The 18932-nt window shown below is 40.2% G+C and overlaps 1 protein-coding gene across 2 annotated transcripts in view; it reads left to right on the top strand.

The window, feature by feature from the left end:
• PRKAR2B (protein kinase cAMP-dependent type II regulatory subunit beta) overlaps positions 1 to 18932 on the top strand; it is a 108443-nt gene that overhangs the window by 21335 nt on the left and 68176 nt on the right. For both annotated transcript variants that reach the window (XM_082846738.1, XM_082846737.1), the window contains exon 2: positions 9150 to 9185. In XM_082846738.1, coding sequence (XP_082702864.1) covers positions 9150 to 9185 — 36 coding nt within the window. The remainder of the gene's footprint in view (positions 1 to 9149; positions 9186 to 18932) is intronic.

Genomic DNA, 18932 nt, shown 5'->3' with positions numbered 1-18932 from the left:
TGTACCACAATGTTCATTGCAGCTCTATTTACAATAACCAGGACATGGAACCAACCTAAATGTCCATCGACAGATGAATGGATAAAGAAGATGTGGCACATATACACAATGGAATATTACTCAGCCATAAAAAGAAACGAAATTGAGTTATTTGTAGTGAGGTGGATGGACCTAGAGTCTGTCATACAGAGTGAAGTAAATCAGAAAGAGAAAAACAAATACCGTATGCTAACACATATATATGGAATCTAAAAAAAACAAAAAAATGGTACTGATGAACCTAGTTGCAGGCAGGAATAAAGAGGTAGACATAGAAAATGGACTTGAGGACATGGGCTGGGAGGGCGAAGCTGGGGTGAAGTGAGAGTAGCATCGACATATGTATACTACCGAATGTAGAATAGTAGTGGGCTGGGATAGGGAGGATGGGAGGGAGGCTCAAAAGGGAGGGGATATGGGAACATGTGTATGCATATGGCTGATCTGCTTTGTTGAGCAACAGAAACCAACACAGTATTGTGAAGCAGTTATACTCCAACAAAGATCTATTAAAAAAAAACCCAAAAGGGCTTCCCTGGTGGCGCAGTGGTTGAGAGTCCGCCTGCAGGGGACACGGGTTCGTGCCCCAGTCCGGGAAGATCCCACATGCCGCGGAGCGACTGGGCCCGTGAGCCATGGCCGCTGAGCCTGCACGTCCAGAGCCTGTGCTCCGCAACAGGAGAGGCCACAACAGTGAGAGGCCCGCGTACCGCAAAAAAAAACAAAAACAAAAACAAAAAAACCCAAAAAACAAATGTCATTTGGAGTACTAAAGACTTGGGAAGTCCTTTAATTAATAAACCTGTTTTATTAAAAAAAAAAAAAGACTTAATGGCCAATAAGCCCATGGGAGGGTGCTTGGTATTTTTAGTTATTAAGGAAATTAACATTAAAACCACAGTGAGTTGCCACTAAACACAAGAATGGCTAAAATGACATACCTTATGTTAGCAAAGAGATAGAGCAACTGGAAGTCTTGTTTATTTCCTGTGAGAGTATGAAATGGTACAAAGTGTTAGGAAATCAGCAGGTTTTTATAAGGTTAAACATTCACTCACCTATGAACCAGCATTCCCACTCTAGGCATCTGCTTAAGAAAAGCAAATGTATATGTTCACAAAACGATTTGTATAAAAATATTTATAGAAGTTTTATTCACAGTAGCCCAAACTGGAAAAAAAAAATCAACAGGAGAATGAATAAACAAATTGTAGTGCATTCACACAATGAAATACTACTCAGCAATAAAAAAGAACTATTGATCCTCTCAACAGTGAGAATAAATCTCACATTTATATGAAATTCACGGAACGGCAGAGGTAAGCTATGGTGGTAGAAATCCTAACAGTAGTTTCCTAAGGGATAGTGGGAATTGACGGTAAGGGGGCTTGTGGAACCTTTCCAGGGTGTTGGAAATGTTTTATATCTTGATTAGAGTGTTGGTTATATAGGTGTATGCATGTGTCAGAACTCAGCGAGTTGTGCATTTCATTGTATGTCAGTTTCACCTTGATTAAAAGTAAAACCGTTGGAAACATGGATGCTTTTGAAATTCTCTTTTCCACATTTTAATTGAGAAGTGTCATTGCTTTCTGCACCGATTATCTTGTGAAAGTTTTCATTATTTTTGCTGGAAACTAGCATCTGGGTTACATTTTTGTAGTTTTGGGGCATAAGTGGGACTTATTTCTGCAGCTTGTACAAAAAGCCAGATGCCAGTCAGTCAAGGTCTACTGTTTTTAAGTCTATTTTACGTTTCAGCTGGTAATGTATTTTAATTTATGGGTTTCATAAATACAATATGTATATAAATTATCACTTACACTTGTCCAAATAATCTTTAAGTATCAGGGAATACCCTTATTGTACTAATTTTTCATTAGCACTTTTCATTCAGTATTGGTTGAACCAAATACATATTATATCAAGCAGTGTTCTAGGCACTGGGGATACAGTAGTAAAACAGCCAAGGAAGGATACTGCCCTCTCAGTAGTGTACAAAAAAACACAGTAAACGTAATTACTAGATGTCTTCTGATAATGCTTGGAAGACAAGAAGCAGGATGATGTGATTGAGAGGACCTGGAGAATGTTTAGAGAAAGGCTTCTTTAGGAGGAGACATTTGAGCTGAGCCTAGAATAGCAGGAACATCTTAATTCTGTGAAGACAAGGGGGAGGATTTGAATATGGTATTTTCTAAAACTGTACTTTTATGATTAGGCCAACCTTAATCACATTGCCCTGATTGTTTTCTCAGTCTTCATTTCAGAGCCCTTTATTTTCCTTAATTACCGTTTTCTGGGTCTGTTTTACTGTGACTTCAGGGATGTGTGACAGTTCAAACTCTCCGAGCTTTTGGTTTTCCTAGTATTGTTAGTGGTCTAGTCAGGAGTGTTCACTCTTACAAACAAAACATTAGTTTCCATAAATCTGCTTCGCACATACATACTTGCACATACTTGATCCTATAAGTATAGAAGAGACAGTTTTAGCATATGTGGAAGCAGAGATTGAATTGATGTAATTTTTTTTTAATTAATTAATTTATTTTTGGCTGTGTTGTGTGTTCGTTGCTGCACGCAGGCCCTCTCTAGTTGCAGCGAGCGGGGCTATTCTTTGTTGTGGTGCATGGGCTTCTCATTGCTGTGGCTTCTCTTGTTGCGGAGCACAGGCTCTAGGCATGTGGGCTCAGTAGTTGTGGCTCACGGGCTCTAGAGCGCAGGCTCAGTAGTTGTGGCGCACAGGCTTTAGTTGCTCCGCGGCGTGTGGGATCTTCCCGGACCAGGGCTAGAACCCGTGTCCCCTGCATTGGCAGGTGGATTCTTAACCACTGTGCCACCAGGGAAGTCCCTGAATTGATGTAGTTTTGACAGTGACCTTTCCCATCTCCTGCTTTTCTTCTGAGCCCACATTTTAAAATCCTAAAAGTATTTGGGAGCCTTTTTCTCGACATTGGTATTGCATCAGCTCTGTGTGTGGTTTTATATGCTTAGCTACCTTAGGACTCTGCTAGCTAAAGCTATATTTTTCTTCTTGTTCCTAAGAGGGTAGAATCCTCATGAATTAAAAAATAAAGGTGGCTTCCCTGGTGGCGCAGTGGTTGAGAGTCCGCCTGCCGATGCAGGGGACACGGGTTCATGCCCCGGTCTGGGAGGATCCCACATGCCGCGGAGTGGCTGGGCCCGTGAGCCATGGCCACTGAGCCTGCGCGTCCGGAGCCTGTGCTCCGCAACGGGAGAGACCACAACAGTGAGAGGCCCGCATACCGCAAAAAAAAAAAAAAAGGGACTTCTTAAGCCTGTGCGCCACAACTACTGAACCTGCGAGCCACAGCTACTGAGCCCACGTGCCACAACTACTGAAGCCCACGTGCCCTAGAGCTCGTGCTCCCCGACAAGAGAAGCCACCACAATGAGAGGCCCGTGCACCACAACGAAGAGTAGCACCAGCTCACCATGACTAGAGAAAGTCCGCGCGCAGCAACGAAGACCCAACACAGCCAAAAAAAAAAATAAATTAAAAAAAAAAAAAACAGTAGAGAATCAAATTCCTTTGTAAGCAAAAGTAACTAGGAGTGTATTTTCCCCCTATGGTAATAGTTATATTTTATGACCTCAGTATTTTAGAATATCAGTTATATTTTGAGGAGTTTGCTTTGTGAATAGAAAGAACAAAACTGTGCATCTTTTTAGTGGTCTTTAAAGCTGGCATTTTTTTTTTTTTTTTTGTTTGTTTGTTTGCGGTACGCGGGCCTCTCACTGCTGTGGCCTCTCCCGTTGCGGAGCACAGGCTCCGGACGCGCAGGCTCAGCGGCCATGGCTCACGGGCCTAGCCGCTCCGCGGCACGTGGGATCCTCCCGGACCGGAGCACGAACCCGCGTCCCCTGCATCAGCAGGCAGACGCTCAACCACTGCGCCACCAGGGAAGCCCTAAAGCTGGCATTTTTTAAAAGCTGAATGTCTGTTTCATTTCATTCAGCCCTACCTGCAGCCATGCTCTGTGTGTAGGGTAGGTTGATGCCTGATCTCATGCTGTATAATCAAAAAGGAAGAAGAAAATTGGTCCCCCAAATGCCAGCCTCTCAAACAGTTCCCATCATGTCCAGTCAGAAGTACTGTGAGCAGACATGGCTTTAACAAAGACACAGAAAATATAGTCCTTTTCAATGTCAAAAATTAAACCTGTATAAAAAAGTTTGAAAATTATGCCTGTTACATTAATTAGCAAAATATTTCAGGTTTTGTTGTTGTTTATTTGCTTTCGTTGCTGTTGATATTTTAAAAAGTTAATTCTTCCTTGGTTCAAGGGTGAGCCTTATTTCAGTTTTAATTTTTGAAACCCAGGCATAAGAGAAATTAATTTACTCTGAGCTAAGTATTTATTCTATCAAATATAATTAGTTAACATGGTTTCAATTGACATAATTTCTAGAATCTTTTATTTAGACAGCAGATTCGGAAAGTGTTTATTGCTAGAAAAGGCGACTCATAGGAGGCTAGGTGTGCTAATTATTGTGCTGACTCCAAGATTGTTGTGTACATCTCACTTCAGGGCATATGAACACTCTTCTGCAAAAGTCCATTTAACCAGTGTGGCTCCAATATAGATAGGGTGGCTGTGTGTGTGTGTGTGTGTGTGTGTGTGTGTGTGTGTGTGTGTGTGTGTGTTTAATGACCATAAATCACAACTCAGCGCTCTTATTTCTTTAACCTGGAACTTCTCTCCCAGCATTATGCTCAGAGGTGCAAACTGTCTGCATGACTATCAACCTGGCTTTCCTTTCTGAAGGCCAAACTCATTGGTTCATGCTTTCAATTGACTGCTTTTGTTTTTATAGAATTTCTTAAGTTTTCTAGTTTTCTACGGAACTTCTCTTTTTACCTAAATTTTTCTGTTAGGGCAGCTGCGTGTGTGGCATAAGCCCTTGCAGTCATAGTATGTGAAAATACCCCCAACTTGGTCAAGCTCTTCAGAGGCAGGGACTCTGTCACATTCCCAGTGCCCGGCATCCACATCCAATAAACAGTGGAATAAGTGGGACAAGGAGACTTGCTCAGTTTACTTCACAGAGTTGATTGATTCACGCCACAGCTGTTTACTCAGTGCCTCTTATGACCAGGCACTGCTTATCTTGGGCTTCTGGCATAAAGAGGTGAGAAGATAAGCAGGTCCTGCTGGCTCCGCGAAACTCCAGTCACAGGTGTGGGAGGCTGTTTTCACTGCTAGGAACAGAGAGGCTCATTCAGCCACCTCAAGTAGTAGAGAGTTTTTCCTGTAAGGATACTCCAGGATTAAAGAAGACTGGAATCAGTTATACTTCTGGGGGCTGAGGAATTAAGACCTGTCTAGTTTGGGAACTGATGGGATCTCTGGATAGACAAGCGCAAAGACATTCATAGGAACACAGGACTCTCCGTATTGCGCTGGAATGGCGCTTGGGAGAAAGTCAAACCTACATAAACATTTCTGTATTTTTCCTTAGGATTCATTAAGATCTTAGGTTATATCTCCTTAAAATGTTAGGGGCGTTTAGTATATTCTTAAATCATATGTTTCTCCAGGCAGATAATACGTTTGCTATATTTTTCCTTCTATATTCTCCTAATGTGTGTGTGTGTGTGTGTATAAATACACTTACAGAGTATCTATAGAATAGGAAAATATAAAGGTGGAAACCAAGAGTCTGAGGAAACCTAATTTGACTTCGCACATTTTAAAGCATCATCTATTAACTTTTTTGTGAATTTGTGCTGCTGTTTACTTTGTATATGCAAAAAATGTAATGTTAAGATTGGTAATATTAGCTCATAGTAAACATCAGTCTCATATTTGAATAGGAATTTATAGTTTACGGGCACTTTCAAAGATGTTTATTTTTTCATAAAACCCCCCCTTGAATTACGGAGGGCAGATCTTACCTTGCATGTTTTTTAAATTGAGGATTTAGGTCAAAGTTATACGAGTCATCCAAGCTTTCCGGGAAGGCGATGGGGCCAGCAGTGGAGCCCACGCCTCCTGACCCCAGTCGGCGCCCGGTGGTGCGTCCCTCCTCACCTTCCTCCTGCTCCCCTTCCCTGTACTTGGGTTCCTGGGAGAGAAAACACCAGGCACCCCAAGCCCAGCTGCACATCGCTTTACTTACAGCAGAGTCTCCACCCTGAATCTCAATCTTCTTCCCCATTTTGGTAACTAAACTAAAAAGGCTAGAAAAATTGTGAAGGTTACTGTTAGCTTGCCAAGAGTTGGTACAGGAAACACTTGTGTTTCATCCCTGCAAGTGGATATGAAGGGATATGTTTTGAGGGATTGGAGTTTTGGTAATTTTGTCAAAACCCAGTGTTTACCTTAACTACTGGGTACCACATGCCTGGTGCCCCCATCTTCTTAACTGCCCAGTCCTGTGCCCCATTTACTATTGGGAAATGGAAGTCACAGTCATAGAACTTCTCTACGCACAATTTAAACATTGATATAATTTCTAGCAAAAATATAAAGGAGAAATGAGGCAATTAATTTATAGTAAGTAAAATGTGTTTCAGCAGGTATGTGCTTACATGTACACAAGAAGACATAATGCACTTAGATTCTCCCACTTACATGTAGAATCACTAAGAATATGAAAGCTGCAAATGTAGTCTGATCAGGTGTATTGTACTGGTTATTCAGATACCACAACTGATACAGCAGTGACATGATTTTTTGAAATGATGAGCATCTATTAGTAAAATTCCAAACAAAACAAAAATACCCCCCAAAACCCCCAAATTCCCCCCAACATTGATTTATGTTGTATTTGTGTTGTAGAAAATCTGATGTATATTAAAACTGCATATAATAATCGTATTTATGTATAAACAGTGTTAGAATTTAGGCTCAGGTGGTTATAAATTGACTGGTTTGCCAACATGAATGTCCAGTGGGATATGTGAAAGTAGTGCAGGACAAGAGTTTTGGGATTCATGACAGTTCTCTGTTGTATAGGATTGTCCTGTACGTGGTCTGTCAGATGCCAAGGATGTCTTCTGAATTATTGTGACAGTTGAAAAAATTGCTCCCACAACTTTAGAATACACCTCCTAGTTGGTGATGCCACTTCATTGAAAATCTCTGCCTTAAACACTTCAGAAAGACACAGGGAATTCGCCGGCAGTCCAGTGGTTAGGACTCCATGCTTTCACAGCTGAGGGCTGGGTTCAATCCCTGGTCAGGGAACTAAGATCCAACAAATCGTGCAGTGTGGCCAAAAAAAAAAAAAGGCACAGAAACCTAAGGGACCGCAAGGGAACAAAGATGTCCCAACATTTCAAACCAGAAGCTCACAGTGCTGTGATTTCATTGTCTAGAGAGACTAGAGGGGGAGGAGAGTGTCTGCTCTGTTTTTTGCCCCAAGGCTGAGATATGCTTTTTACCTTCATCTTGCCTTGGGCAGCCAGCACTATCTATTCTGCATTCCTGTGGTTGAAGTTTCCCCTGTCCTTGTAGCTTGCTGGGGAGGCTTTTTTTAGACTAGGTTCTGAAGGAGTTGTGCAAAAGGGGGTTGAAGGTGTCCAAGAAAACTGATGGAAGTTTTTTTGTGCGTGCGATATATAAAATATAACTACACTTCACCTGATAAAAGGTTTTTATATAAGTAATTTGTGACTTTGCAGCTATATGGCTGAATTATTTTGGTATATAAGTAGTGGGAATTTTCTCTTGCTCAGTTTAGAGTATATAATTTTGCTATACATTATAGTGTCTTAATAATTGGGTTTGTGAATGATTTCACACAGTTAATCCTTAGTAACAATGGAGATCAATATAGAAGGAAATAATTACCTATTACGTGGTGATTTCAGGCGTCAGTATTTTTGCTTTCTGTTCTTGGTGGGGCAGCATTTTGGTGCTAGAAGTGCCTGCGTTGGAATTCTCAAGCTCTGCCACAGGGTGACTATGTGATCTAAAGCAAACTAATCCATATCTCTGAGCCTAACTGTAAAATGTTGTCGTCAGTAATGTTGCGGTGCTGCTACTTAATAGAATGTTGCAAGGATTAGTGTGAAACATCTGACAGTTTTCTTCTAGTACTTATTCCGAAGCATCTATATTTTTTGTGCTCTATAACCATAATGCTGACAAAAATTTTAAGTCTTCTTTTTTTACTTGACCTATTTCCATAGTGTAAACAGTCTTTATAATTACTGTTTTAAAAGTATTGAAGTATTAAAAAGTATCATAGTAGACCCATGACATCCTGCTACTAAAATATACAGTGTAATACATGATGTCCTTTCTGTATATAATATGAATTGTAAACTTACCTGCTTCTCTCAAGAAATAAAGTTTTTAAAAACCTAATGTCTTGAGATAACTGTAAGGTATCTATAAGCAAAACCAAGAAGAAACAACAGAGCTAAGTTGAATGCAGGGCGTGGGCCAAGGGTGGGCTTACCAGCTGAGCAATGCACTCCCATACACCAGCCTGAAATTGCAGCCTTCCACAGATAGATTTGCGTATCATACACCTTTGGGTCGCACAAAAATTGTCAAAACCACAAATATACCATCCTTTACCTAATAATGATATCAGTATATGTGAGCATTTTTAGTTTTGTTTCCAAATATTTTTACTGTAAAAATGATGCTGTTGAATAGATGTGTGTGTGTGTGTGTGTGTGTGTGTGCGCGCGCACACACGGATGTGTGTCTCTTTTTCCTTCTCTAGTAATACTTCTTTAGGATAAATCTCTTAAAAGTAGAGTTACTCTCTTAAAGGAGACACACCTTTTATGACACTAGATGTAATTGCCAAATTGTTTACAAAAATATTATATAGATTGGCACTGTCCCAGTTAAGTAGTTTCAGCCACACATAACTAGGGATTTTCATTTAAAGTGTGTTGGGGGGACTAATTTAACAGGTGAAATATTGATTTTAATTTATATTTCTTTGGCTACTAGTGAATTTAAACATTTAATTTTCATATATTAATGGTTTTTCTTCTTGCATTATTTATTCATTCATATCTTTCTCCTATTTAATTTATGGGATCACTTAACAATTTAGGTCGTTTTCAGGGTTTTGGATAAATTAAAATTTAATCATATTATTCTGCTTTTCTCTTTCAGCTCCAGTAATAAACCGATTTACGAGGCGTGCCTCAGGTAAGTCTGATGATGGATTTTGCTCACTAATGGTGACATTTTTAAAATGGATTGGATAAGAAGGTATGAAAAGAATAATTGCTATAGAGTAATAACTTACTTGTCAGTCATTTTCCCAGAAAACACAACCATCTGATAAAATCAAGAACTAGGAAATAATTGGAAATACACACTGAGTGGCTAAACTTAAAACCACACTGTGCACTGAGGCTAATGGATGCAGACTCTTGCCCCAATTTGTTTATTTCTGCTCTTGATAAATTATTATCTACATGGTTATCTGGTTTGCCAGTCACAGCTTAGAAGAAGTAATTTAGAAGTTGGGTAAAGGACACTCTAGAAACAGGGAGGGATGGAGAGTTTTTAATAAAGGACAGGAAAACTCATAACACTCCGATATAAGACCTTGTCATCACGGGGTCCCATTCAGAATAGGAGCAAATTGCTTTATATTTGTTCCTGCCCCAGGGGCTATTGCTGTCCTAGAGATACCACAGTAACCTTCTGCATATTCACAGTGAGGGCGACCTTAACCATTGACAGGTGCTTAAATTTGGTTCACTATACTGGGCACCACCTGCATTACATTGGTGGGGAAGTAAAGCATTTCTATCCTAAATGAGTTTGGGCGCTGAAATGGATCAACTATTGTTTGGAAAATTCACTTCTGTGAAATACCTTCTTCTCTAAAGATAGAGGACAAGTGAAGTACTACCATGTTTGGTTTGAGAAAATGACTTTCTTTTATATATAACTGGAGTTTTTTGGTTGAAAAACACAAGAAATAATTTCAAACAGATCATCTTTGACATTTATATAATACAAATGAGTCATTTGTTTCATAAAATTACCTAATTTCCATCTGTGCTATATTATTAAATGTGTTTTAAGATTGAGTTTTATTTTTAATTTGTCAGCAGTTACTGGTATAATTTACTCTTATTATGTGGTGACCAGGTCTATAAGGAAAAAGACAGGGATTAGGATAATACGCTGTATTGTGATGGTACCTACTTTATCCTCCTGAGCTTTTTGTAATGTTGAGGCATATCTATTTTTAATGTTGAAAACAAAGTATAGATTACAATGCCTTTCATGGAATGAGAGATTATGTCAGTAAGGCATCAATCAGACTTTATCCCAGAGTAGAGCTATCAAGAGTGATCATATTCTGGTGTAATATGTAGTCTTTCATGAGCAGTGGTGGAAACAGAGGAACAATAAGACAGAATCAGTAGTGAGATATCTTGTCTCCGTGATGTAAGATTCTTTCTGTAGGAACATAGTTAAGACTCTTAGAATAAATTGTCTCCCTTTCTGCCTCAAACTGACATGAGACATTTATTTCTGGGCAAATTCCATTAATATTTGTTTTTCAGTATACTTAGCATCAGTTGAAGGATCAGGGGCTCTAGTATATAGGTTCATTTTGAAACACCCTATTTCACTCCCCACCACCACTGTTGAATCTGTGTCCAGTGTATCTCAGCAAGATTGGCTGGAAATGTAGACAAGCTAGAATGCCGGCAAAGAAATACACGTTCAAGTCAAATGTTGCATTTATTCCAAGTGACAGGCAATAGGAAATGCCATTGAAAACAACAGGGAGCAGTTTGATTTAAAGAAAAATGAAATGATACCACGTTCAGGAGTCATGTTGTAAAAGCCTTAAAAGGTGTAAATATTGTTACCCTAATAATATAACATGCTGGAAAGCACAATGAGAATGAATTTTGACATTAATTATTGGAAGGAAAAGAGAATTGACTTATGGAATACTCCTGATGGGTCAGGCACTGTGGTAAGCATTTTATATACATTTTCAGTCTTTCAGGCAAGGGAAATAAAATTATATTTACTGCCTTGGATAAGAAGAACAATGGTCTTTGTCTAAAACTTTTTTAACAAAGAAAGCAGAAACTGTCTGAAGACATCTTGGGGAGGAAATTCTACAGTTCTCTTTGTTAATTTAATCTAGTGGTGAAAAGTAATTCAATGCAGTAGTAGACTTCAGTTTCTTTGGAAGTAGCATTTCCTGAACATAAAAATAGACATCTACTTAAAATAGGGAAATTCGTATCTGGTAATTAAAAATATTTCTTAGGATATCTTTTTTTGATAAAGTTTTAATTCAGAAATACTTTTTCTTTTCAGAAGTAAATTGTAACTTTAAATTTGTAATGTGATACCTGTAATTTAAGGGGGAAAAAAATAAGTCAACCAGATATGTAGGATACAAGAGTTTACTTCTTGATACAAGAGTTTATTTCTTACTCGTCTATTTTTTTTAAAATTTATTTTATTTATTTATTTTTGGCTGCGTTGGGTCTTCGCTGTTGCGCGTGAGCTTTCTCTAGTTGCTGCAAGCGGGGGCGACTCTTCGCTGCGGTGCAGGCTTCTCATTGCTGTGGCTTCTCTTGTTGTGGAGCACGGGCTCTCGGTGCCCGGCATTCAGTAGTTGTGGTGTGCAGGCTCTAGAGTGCAGGCTCAGCAGTTGCGCAGGGCTTAGTTGCTTCGTGGCATGTAGGATCTTCCCGGACCAGGGATCGAACCTGTGTCCCCTGCATTGACAGGTAGATTCTTAACCGCTGTGCCACCAGGGAAGCCCTTTACTTGTCTATTTTTTAATAATAATTACAACAATAAGTACTGTATGTATACATTATAACAATAAATATACTATGTGTAGTGCTAGGTATTCAATCACTTTTGATTGAATGAAAATTTAAAAATAGTGTGTTATGATATATTCCTGATTTGACTGAGTTTCCTACATCTTTGAGGTTTTGGCTTTTGATATTCATACCGCACCTATCAAAAGTAAATATTTCAACCTGAATACTTCAAACAAAACGTTTCTCCCTTTTATACATTTTTCTTTTGTTATGGTTCATGAGGATGAGGGCAATGTTTATATTAAGGATGTGTTTAACAAATACATAATTTCAGATCATTTTTATAAATAACACTGTTTCTGCTGAACTCTCCTCATGTGTTTTCAGTGCCTGCCCACAAACCTGTTGGTTTTTATTTCTGTAAGTAAAAGGAATCAGTTTCACTCAGTATTTTCAAACAAAATTCATTCCTAGAATATTAGGAGTTTGTAGCGGTTTCAGGGTTTCATAAGTTAGTTTTCCACTTGGTTCAGGAATGAAAGGCATGTAGTGGCGTGTGAAAATGGATTAAAACAGGTGGGCATTTGGAACAGTAGGGTCTTGCTTTATACGGTAGAGAGGATAAGTTCTACAAAACTTATGATGATGAAACTGTCAGATTTTTTTTAACATCTTTATTGGAGTATAATTGCTTTACAATGTTGTGTTAGTTTCTGCTTTATAACAAAGTCAATCAGCTATACGTATACATATATCCCCATATCTCTTCCCTCTTGGGTCTCCCTCCCTCCCGCCCTCCCTATCCCTCCCCTCTAGGTGGTCACAAAGCACCGAGCTGATCTCCCTGTGCTATGCAGCTGCTTCCCACTAGCTATCTATTTTACATTTGGTAGTGTATATATATACATGCCACTCTCTCACTTTGTCCCAGCTTACCCTTCCCCCTCCCCGAGTCCTCAAGTTCATTCTCTAGTAGATCTGCGTCTTTATTCCCATCCTGCCCCTAGGTTCTTCATGACCTTTTTTTTTTTAGATTCCATATATATGTGTTAGCATACGGTATTTGCTTTTCTCTTTCTGACTTACTTCACTCTGTATGACAGACTCTAGGTCCATCCACCTCACTACACATAACTCAGTTTCGTTTCTTTTTATGGCTGAGTAATATTCCATTTTACTGGATATGTATATATGTGCCACATCTTCTTTATATGTATATATGTATATATGTGCCACATCTTCTTTATCCATTCATCTGTTGATGGACACTTAGGTTGCTTCTGTGTCCTGGCTATTGTAAATAGAGCTACAATGAACATTGTGGTACATGACACTTTTTGAATTATGGTTTTCTCAGGGTATATACCCAGTAGTGGAATTGCTGGGTCGTATGGTAGTTCTATTTTTAGTTTTTTAAGGAACCTCCATACTGTTTTCCATAGTGGCTGTATCAATTTACATTCCCGCCAGCAGTGCAAGAGGGTTCCCTTTTCTCCACACCTTCTCCAGCATTTATTGTTTGTAGATTTTTTGATGATGGCCATTCTGACGGGTGTGAGGTGATATCTCATTGTAGTTTTGATTTGCATTTCTCTAGTGATTAATGATGTTGAGCATTCTTTCATGTGTTTGTTGAAAATCTGTATATATTCTCTGGAGAAATGTCTATTTAAGTCTTCTGCCCATTTTTGGATGGGTTGTTTGTTTTTTTGATATTGAGCTGCATGAGCTGCTTGTAAATTTTGGAGGTTAATGCTTTGTCAGTTGCTTCGTTTTGTCAGATGTTTTTTGAAATCCAGGTAAAAGTATCTCTGGTATCTTCCTGACAGTAGCCCATAACCTTTGTTTGCTTGTTTGTTTACTTATATTTTTATTGAGATATAATTGACATGTAACATTGTGTGTGTTTAAGGTATACAGCATGTTGATTTGATACATTTATATATTGCAGTATGATCATCCGTAACTTCACAGTACCCCATAATCCTTTTGTTAAACAAAAGAAAATGAAATACTGCTTTTGTTCTTTTTTAATCCATTTACACTCTGAGTAATCACTTCTTATGTCTTTTTAAATACACAGAAGTCATATACATAATCTATTTTAGAGTTTTGATAGAATTTTGCATTTAATTTCTCTTAGAGCTTATTATGGACTTTCTGTTTTGGAAGATTATTCTTTTTGGTGGAAAAATGGGAAACATACCATTTATTGTTGTAATTATTATTAAAAATTATTGGTAGTAGTAGAGGTAGTAGCTGAATAAATCTTTGAAGAGTAAAACTTCAGTCAAACCACAATTCTGTTGCTTTGTTGTTCATCTAGTATATTATATGAAAGACCCTAGGATGTAGAGTTATACAGACCTGAGTTCAAACCACCCATTTACTGTGTAAATTTGCTTGTAAGCTATTTACCTCATTGAGTGTTACTTCCTTACTTTCATTTTCTTTCATTTTGGGATCACAGCAGCTGTATTCACTTTTGTTATGATGGTTAAGTTAGATGGTTTTTATAAAGCAGAGTGTCTAGGCTCTCAAAAATGTTAGTGGTCAGCTCTCTTGAACATAGTTTAAGACAAAACAGAACAATAAAATGCTCATCTCTGTGTCTTAGTCTGTCATAAAAAGGCCTTAAAGAGTCATAACACTATTTGATGTTCATCCTTTAATATGGGCCTCTCTTTTTGTTGTTTGTACATTAAAGTTTTTTTTAAAAAAGAGTATAATGATTTTCCTCTGTGGTTTTGGCTCTGAACTGAAAAACAAATTGAAATGACCCATTAATCTTGAGCCAGTGCCTTCTCAGGAGGTCAGACCTCTCTCTGAATTTTTTTTAATCTCAGGATTTTATTTTGAAAAAATCAAGCTTGTAGGAAAGTTTGAGGAATAGTTCAATGAACACCTTTATCTAGATTTCCCAGCTGATATTTTGCCACATTTGTATGCTCTTTTCTTTCCTTCCTTGCACATGCACTGACACACACTTTTAGTTTTTTAACTGAACCTTTTAGGAATCCTAAATACCTCACGCATGTCTCCTAAGAACAAGGACATTTTCTGAATAATATAATGTGCAGGGAATTTAACTTTGATACAATGCTGTTATCTAATCTATAGTCTAGACTCCAGTTCCTCAGTTGTCTTGCTGTGTCCTCTCTCCCTCTCTCTCTCTCTCTTTTCGTTCAAGCTCATCCAAGGATTTTATATTGCATTTAATTGTCATGACTCCGCTGTCATTGTTTTTCACAAAATGGCTCCCTGAAATTTTGAAATCTGCTTTTTTAGAGCTCTGACGGTTATCCCCAACAGTGGGGCAGTTCCCGGTTATCACCTGTTATGGGTTCTTACATTGTATGGGCATGTCCACTGTCTGGTCACGATGCCCCATTGACTGCCATGTATTGCTTTCACGGACTGCTGTTGAGCACTACTTGCTCTAATATGTCCTTATTTCTTATAATAGAAGTGAAAATGGAGCTCCAGATTATGGATTGGCTAATTTTCTTTTCACATGTAGATAATTAGCCACTCTTCTATTTTTAGCCATAACATGAGCATTGAATTTTATGGTATATTTTTAACAGATCTAAAATCTTCTAATTTTCCCTAAACTAGCATTTGGAATAATTCAGAGGTGAAATTAACTTTTGAATCTCACACACCCACTGTGTAAAATGGCACATTAAAAACTCAGTAAAATCACCCCAGACAGAAAATGATTAAGTCCCCGAGAAAAGTAGTGAAATAGCAGAAGTTCAGATCTTGTCTTGAATCTGATTCAGGGAACATATGCTTCCTTGATTCAGGGAACATATGCTTCCTTCTGTTTTGTTTTGGAAAGATTTTGTAGCCTTGGTATTAGTTTTTATTTTAAAGTTATTTGACAAGCGCTTTTAACCCCCAAATTATTTTTTCCCAGAGGTCATTCTCATACTTTCAAACCAATTTGCTAGTATGAATATATTTACATTTATATTTTGTTATTAGAAGCTCATTTCAAGCTTGGTAATCACCAACACTAGATAATGCATTCCAGGAGAATACTACTTTAATTCATTTACTAATCCGTTCAGCAGATGTTTACTGATTCTTTACTTTGTGCCAGATACAGTGCTAGGGATGCAAGAAGAGTAAGATAGGGCCCTTAGGAAGTTCACAGTCTAGCAGGGAAGCTGGCTGTGACTCAGAGTGTGCTAAATACCACAGTATCCACAAAGTGAAAAGCAGAAAATGTATAGTTCTTCCCCGGCATGGGACTCACAGAAAGGTTGCCATTTGAGCTGGTCTTTAAGGCTTATGACATGGGTTTCAGCAGGAAGATAAGAGTATTTGTGTTTTATCACTAGTAGGGGCTGTTTTTATTATAAGTCCTTTTTTCATAGTATGCTGCTTCGCACTTGACCTCTGCCATCAGTCACCTGTGGCGTGGGTAAGCAGATGCCCAAGGCCATGGACAGCAGCAGCTGAAGGCCAGGAGTTATTTTTGCGTTTAACTTAACCATTGCTTCAAAATGTTAGCATCTCTCTTATCAGGGGAGGCAGTTTAGGCTCTGGATTGAGACCTGGGTTGGAGTATTTGCTCTGCTACTCACATATCCACTTACTAAAAGTGTGTGTGTGTGTGTGTGTGTGTGTGTGTGTGTGTGTGTGTGTGTGTGTGTGTGTGTGTGTGTGTGTGTGTGTGTTGGTCTTAGTTGCCTTTGTTCTCCAGGTAGAACATGGAGATAATACCTATCTCACAGAATGATTGTACTGATTAAACAGAAGATAATCCATGAAAAACACTTCACACTATATTCTCCCCAGTTTAGTTTCACACTCTCAGCCTGTTGTCCACATGGGTCTCCTAGACGGGCAGGGGGCTTCAGGAGCCTGGACTGGATTTGAGGGGGGTCAGAAGTAGCTCGTGGACTGCAAAGCTTGACACAGAGAATTCTTTAGAAAGGTGACACCCTGGGTGGGGCTGAGATCAAGAGTCAGACAGTTCCACTGAGACAGCTGGGTGAAACCAGAGGTGCCCGCGCTGGGCAGGGAGCTGCAGCTGGAGAGGGCCTCTGAGAGGCCAGAGCACAGGTCCCGGGGCTCTTTGTGGGGGGAGGGGTTCCAGACCACCTCCGTCCCTGTTCTCTTTCTGTCCCCAGGCTCCTGTTAAAACAGACCGTCCCCTGGGATTCATCACAAGTCAGAGCAGGTGAACAGAGCAAGTGCTGCCCCCTTCGCACCCTCAGCCTCTTCCCCCCTCCTTCCTCTCTGGCAGTACTAGCTGACTGGGGCTTCTGGCATGCAGTGCGAAACAGAGCCCAGTGGGCTCCACGGCAAGTGTGCAGTCTCTGGTTCTTTTTTGTTAGGCTCAGGAATGCTGATGAACTACCTCAAGGCCAGTGGGAGATGATCTCTTGAGCTTTATTGCATTTTCTCCAAAGTTCTCTTAGAGACCCCCGGGGAAGGGAAAGAGAGAGGCAGCAGTAAAACCTTGATCTACATACAGATGGGGGCTGGGCAGGACGTCTCCTCTGCTCCTGTAGTGTCCTCAGACCAGAAGACGTGGAGGGATTTGAAAGATGGCACGGAGGCCTGTGCAACCCGCTCAGCCCCTTGTGTGCCCCGGTCCCTGGACACTGCCTGTGAAACAGACAGGAGGAGATAGAGTGGACATTTGAACTTACTGCAGCCGTCCTCTAAGTGTGATCAGAGTGGAGGTCACTGCTCTGCAAACTCTCCCTGTGAAGGCCCAGATCCTCCTGCGCCTTCGACCCCAGTCCACTGCAGGCCCTTTCTTTCGGAAACGGTAGTGAAATTGCCCTGCTGGTAACACATCGCTGTACCAGTTGTAATAGTACAACTATTGCTATTAGCTGCTCCCGCTCTCTGGACTTATCTCACTGTGTACACTGAGGTTTAGGTGACGTGACCTCAGTGTGATCTGTATGAGACGTGAAAGTTCTCATAAGAAGCTTTATAAAGGGGAAATGCACATTTATCTAAAGGAACTGATGATTAAAACAACCAAAAAACATATTTTACCACTTGGGCATTTTGTAAGAGCAGACTGCAATGTGAGCGGTGCCCTTGGACAGGTAGGATGCTGGTGTGCGGGGGAGGGGAGGGGCGGGCCGGGCCGGGCCGGCCCCAGGTTCGTGGCACACGTGTCCTTACCTCTGCTTCCGGCATCCATGCGCCTCCTCACGTTGGGATCGCCTCACGGGCTCCGCTTGTCTGGCCTTGGGACAACTCACCCCGCACCATGTTCCCCACCACTCAGCACTCTTTCTTTCTTTCTGGATGCCACCTGTGAATAGAGTATGCATCCATGCTGCTCTTACTGTTACACATCGTTTGATATTGTGGTTGTTCTCGTGTCTCTTTCCCTCTACTAAACCGTGAGCATCCTAATTAATGAACTGAGGGAAAAGGGCATTTCTGGATGAAGTCAAAGAAAAAAAAAGAATGGAAAGTAAGGAAATGGGCATCCTAGAAAAATGGGAAGAATTGGCCAGATGTGTTATAACGGGGTTTAAGATTCCAGAGGAGTCATGACCAGCGTGTATTAGTTGTGGGGTGAGACTGCTAAAGTGGATATTGGATGAAGCTTTATTGGATTCAAGGAATTAAAAAAAAAATTGAGGGTGGGCATGGACATTGATGTGTTCTGTGATGATGGCAAAACTGGAGTGGAAAGAATACAGAGCTAGATGCCGGTCTGGAGGGTACCAGAATGCCACAAATCTAAGGGGAGCAGGGCATCCACGTCTGGTCTGGATGCCAGAGTGGGGAATCAGGGGCACCCCTCTCTATTATTCGGATCCCACTGTGTGTAGGGGGTGGGACCTTCTGAGAGTAGTGGTTTACTTACAGTGGAGGGGGGCAGGGGGGTGTCCCACAGGTCAGCTGTTGAGCAGATATTTATTGAGCAGTTAGCATCACCAGGCACAGTGCTGGGCGCTGGGTAGAGCAGCAGTGAACATGCCCTGCATTCTAGGCCCAGTGGGGAAGCTTAAAGTGTGGAGATGAAATTGGGGAAAGGTGGTTGTCTGGAGGGTCTTGCATCTTGTGGATGACCAAGGATGACAGAGCAAAGAGGGCAGAGTTGGATGGAGGGTGTTTCGGTTATAATTTATTCACTATGAAT

The sequence above is a fragment of the Leucopleurus acutus genome (genome assembly GCF_964270905.1).
Source record: "Leucopleurus acutus genome assembly, chromosome: 9".
Lineage (NCBI taxonomy): Eukaryota > Metazoa > Chordata > Mammalia > Artiodactyla > Delphinidae > Leucopleurus > Leucopleurus acutus.
Note: the sequence above shows the minus strand (reverse complement) of the source record. Positions and strands in the feature narration are given on the sequence as shown.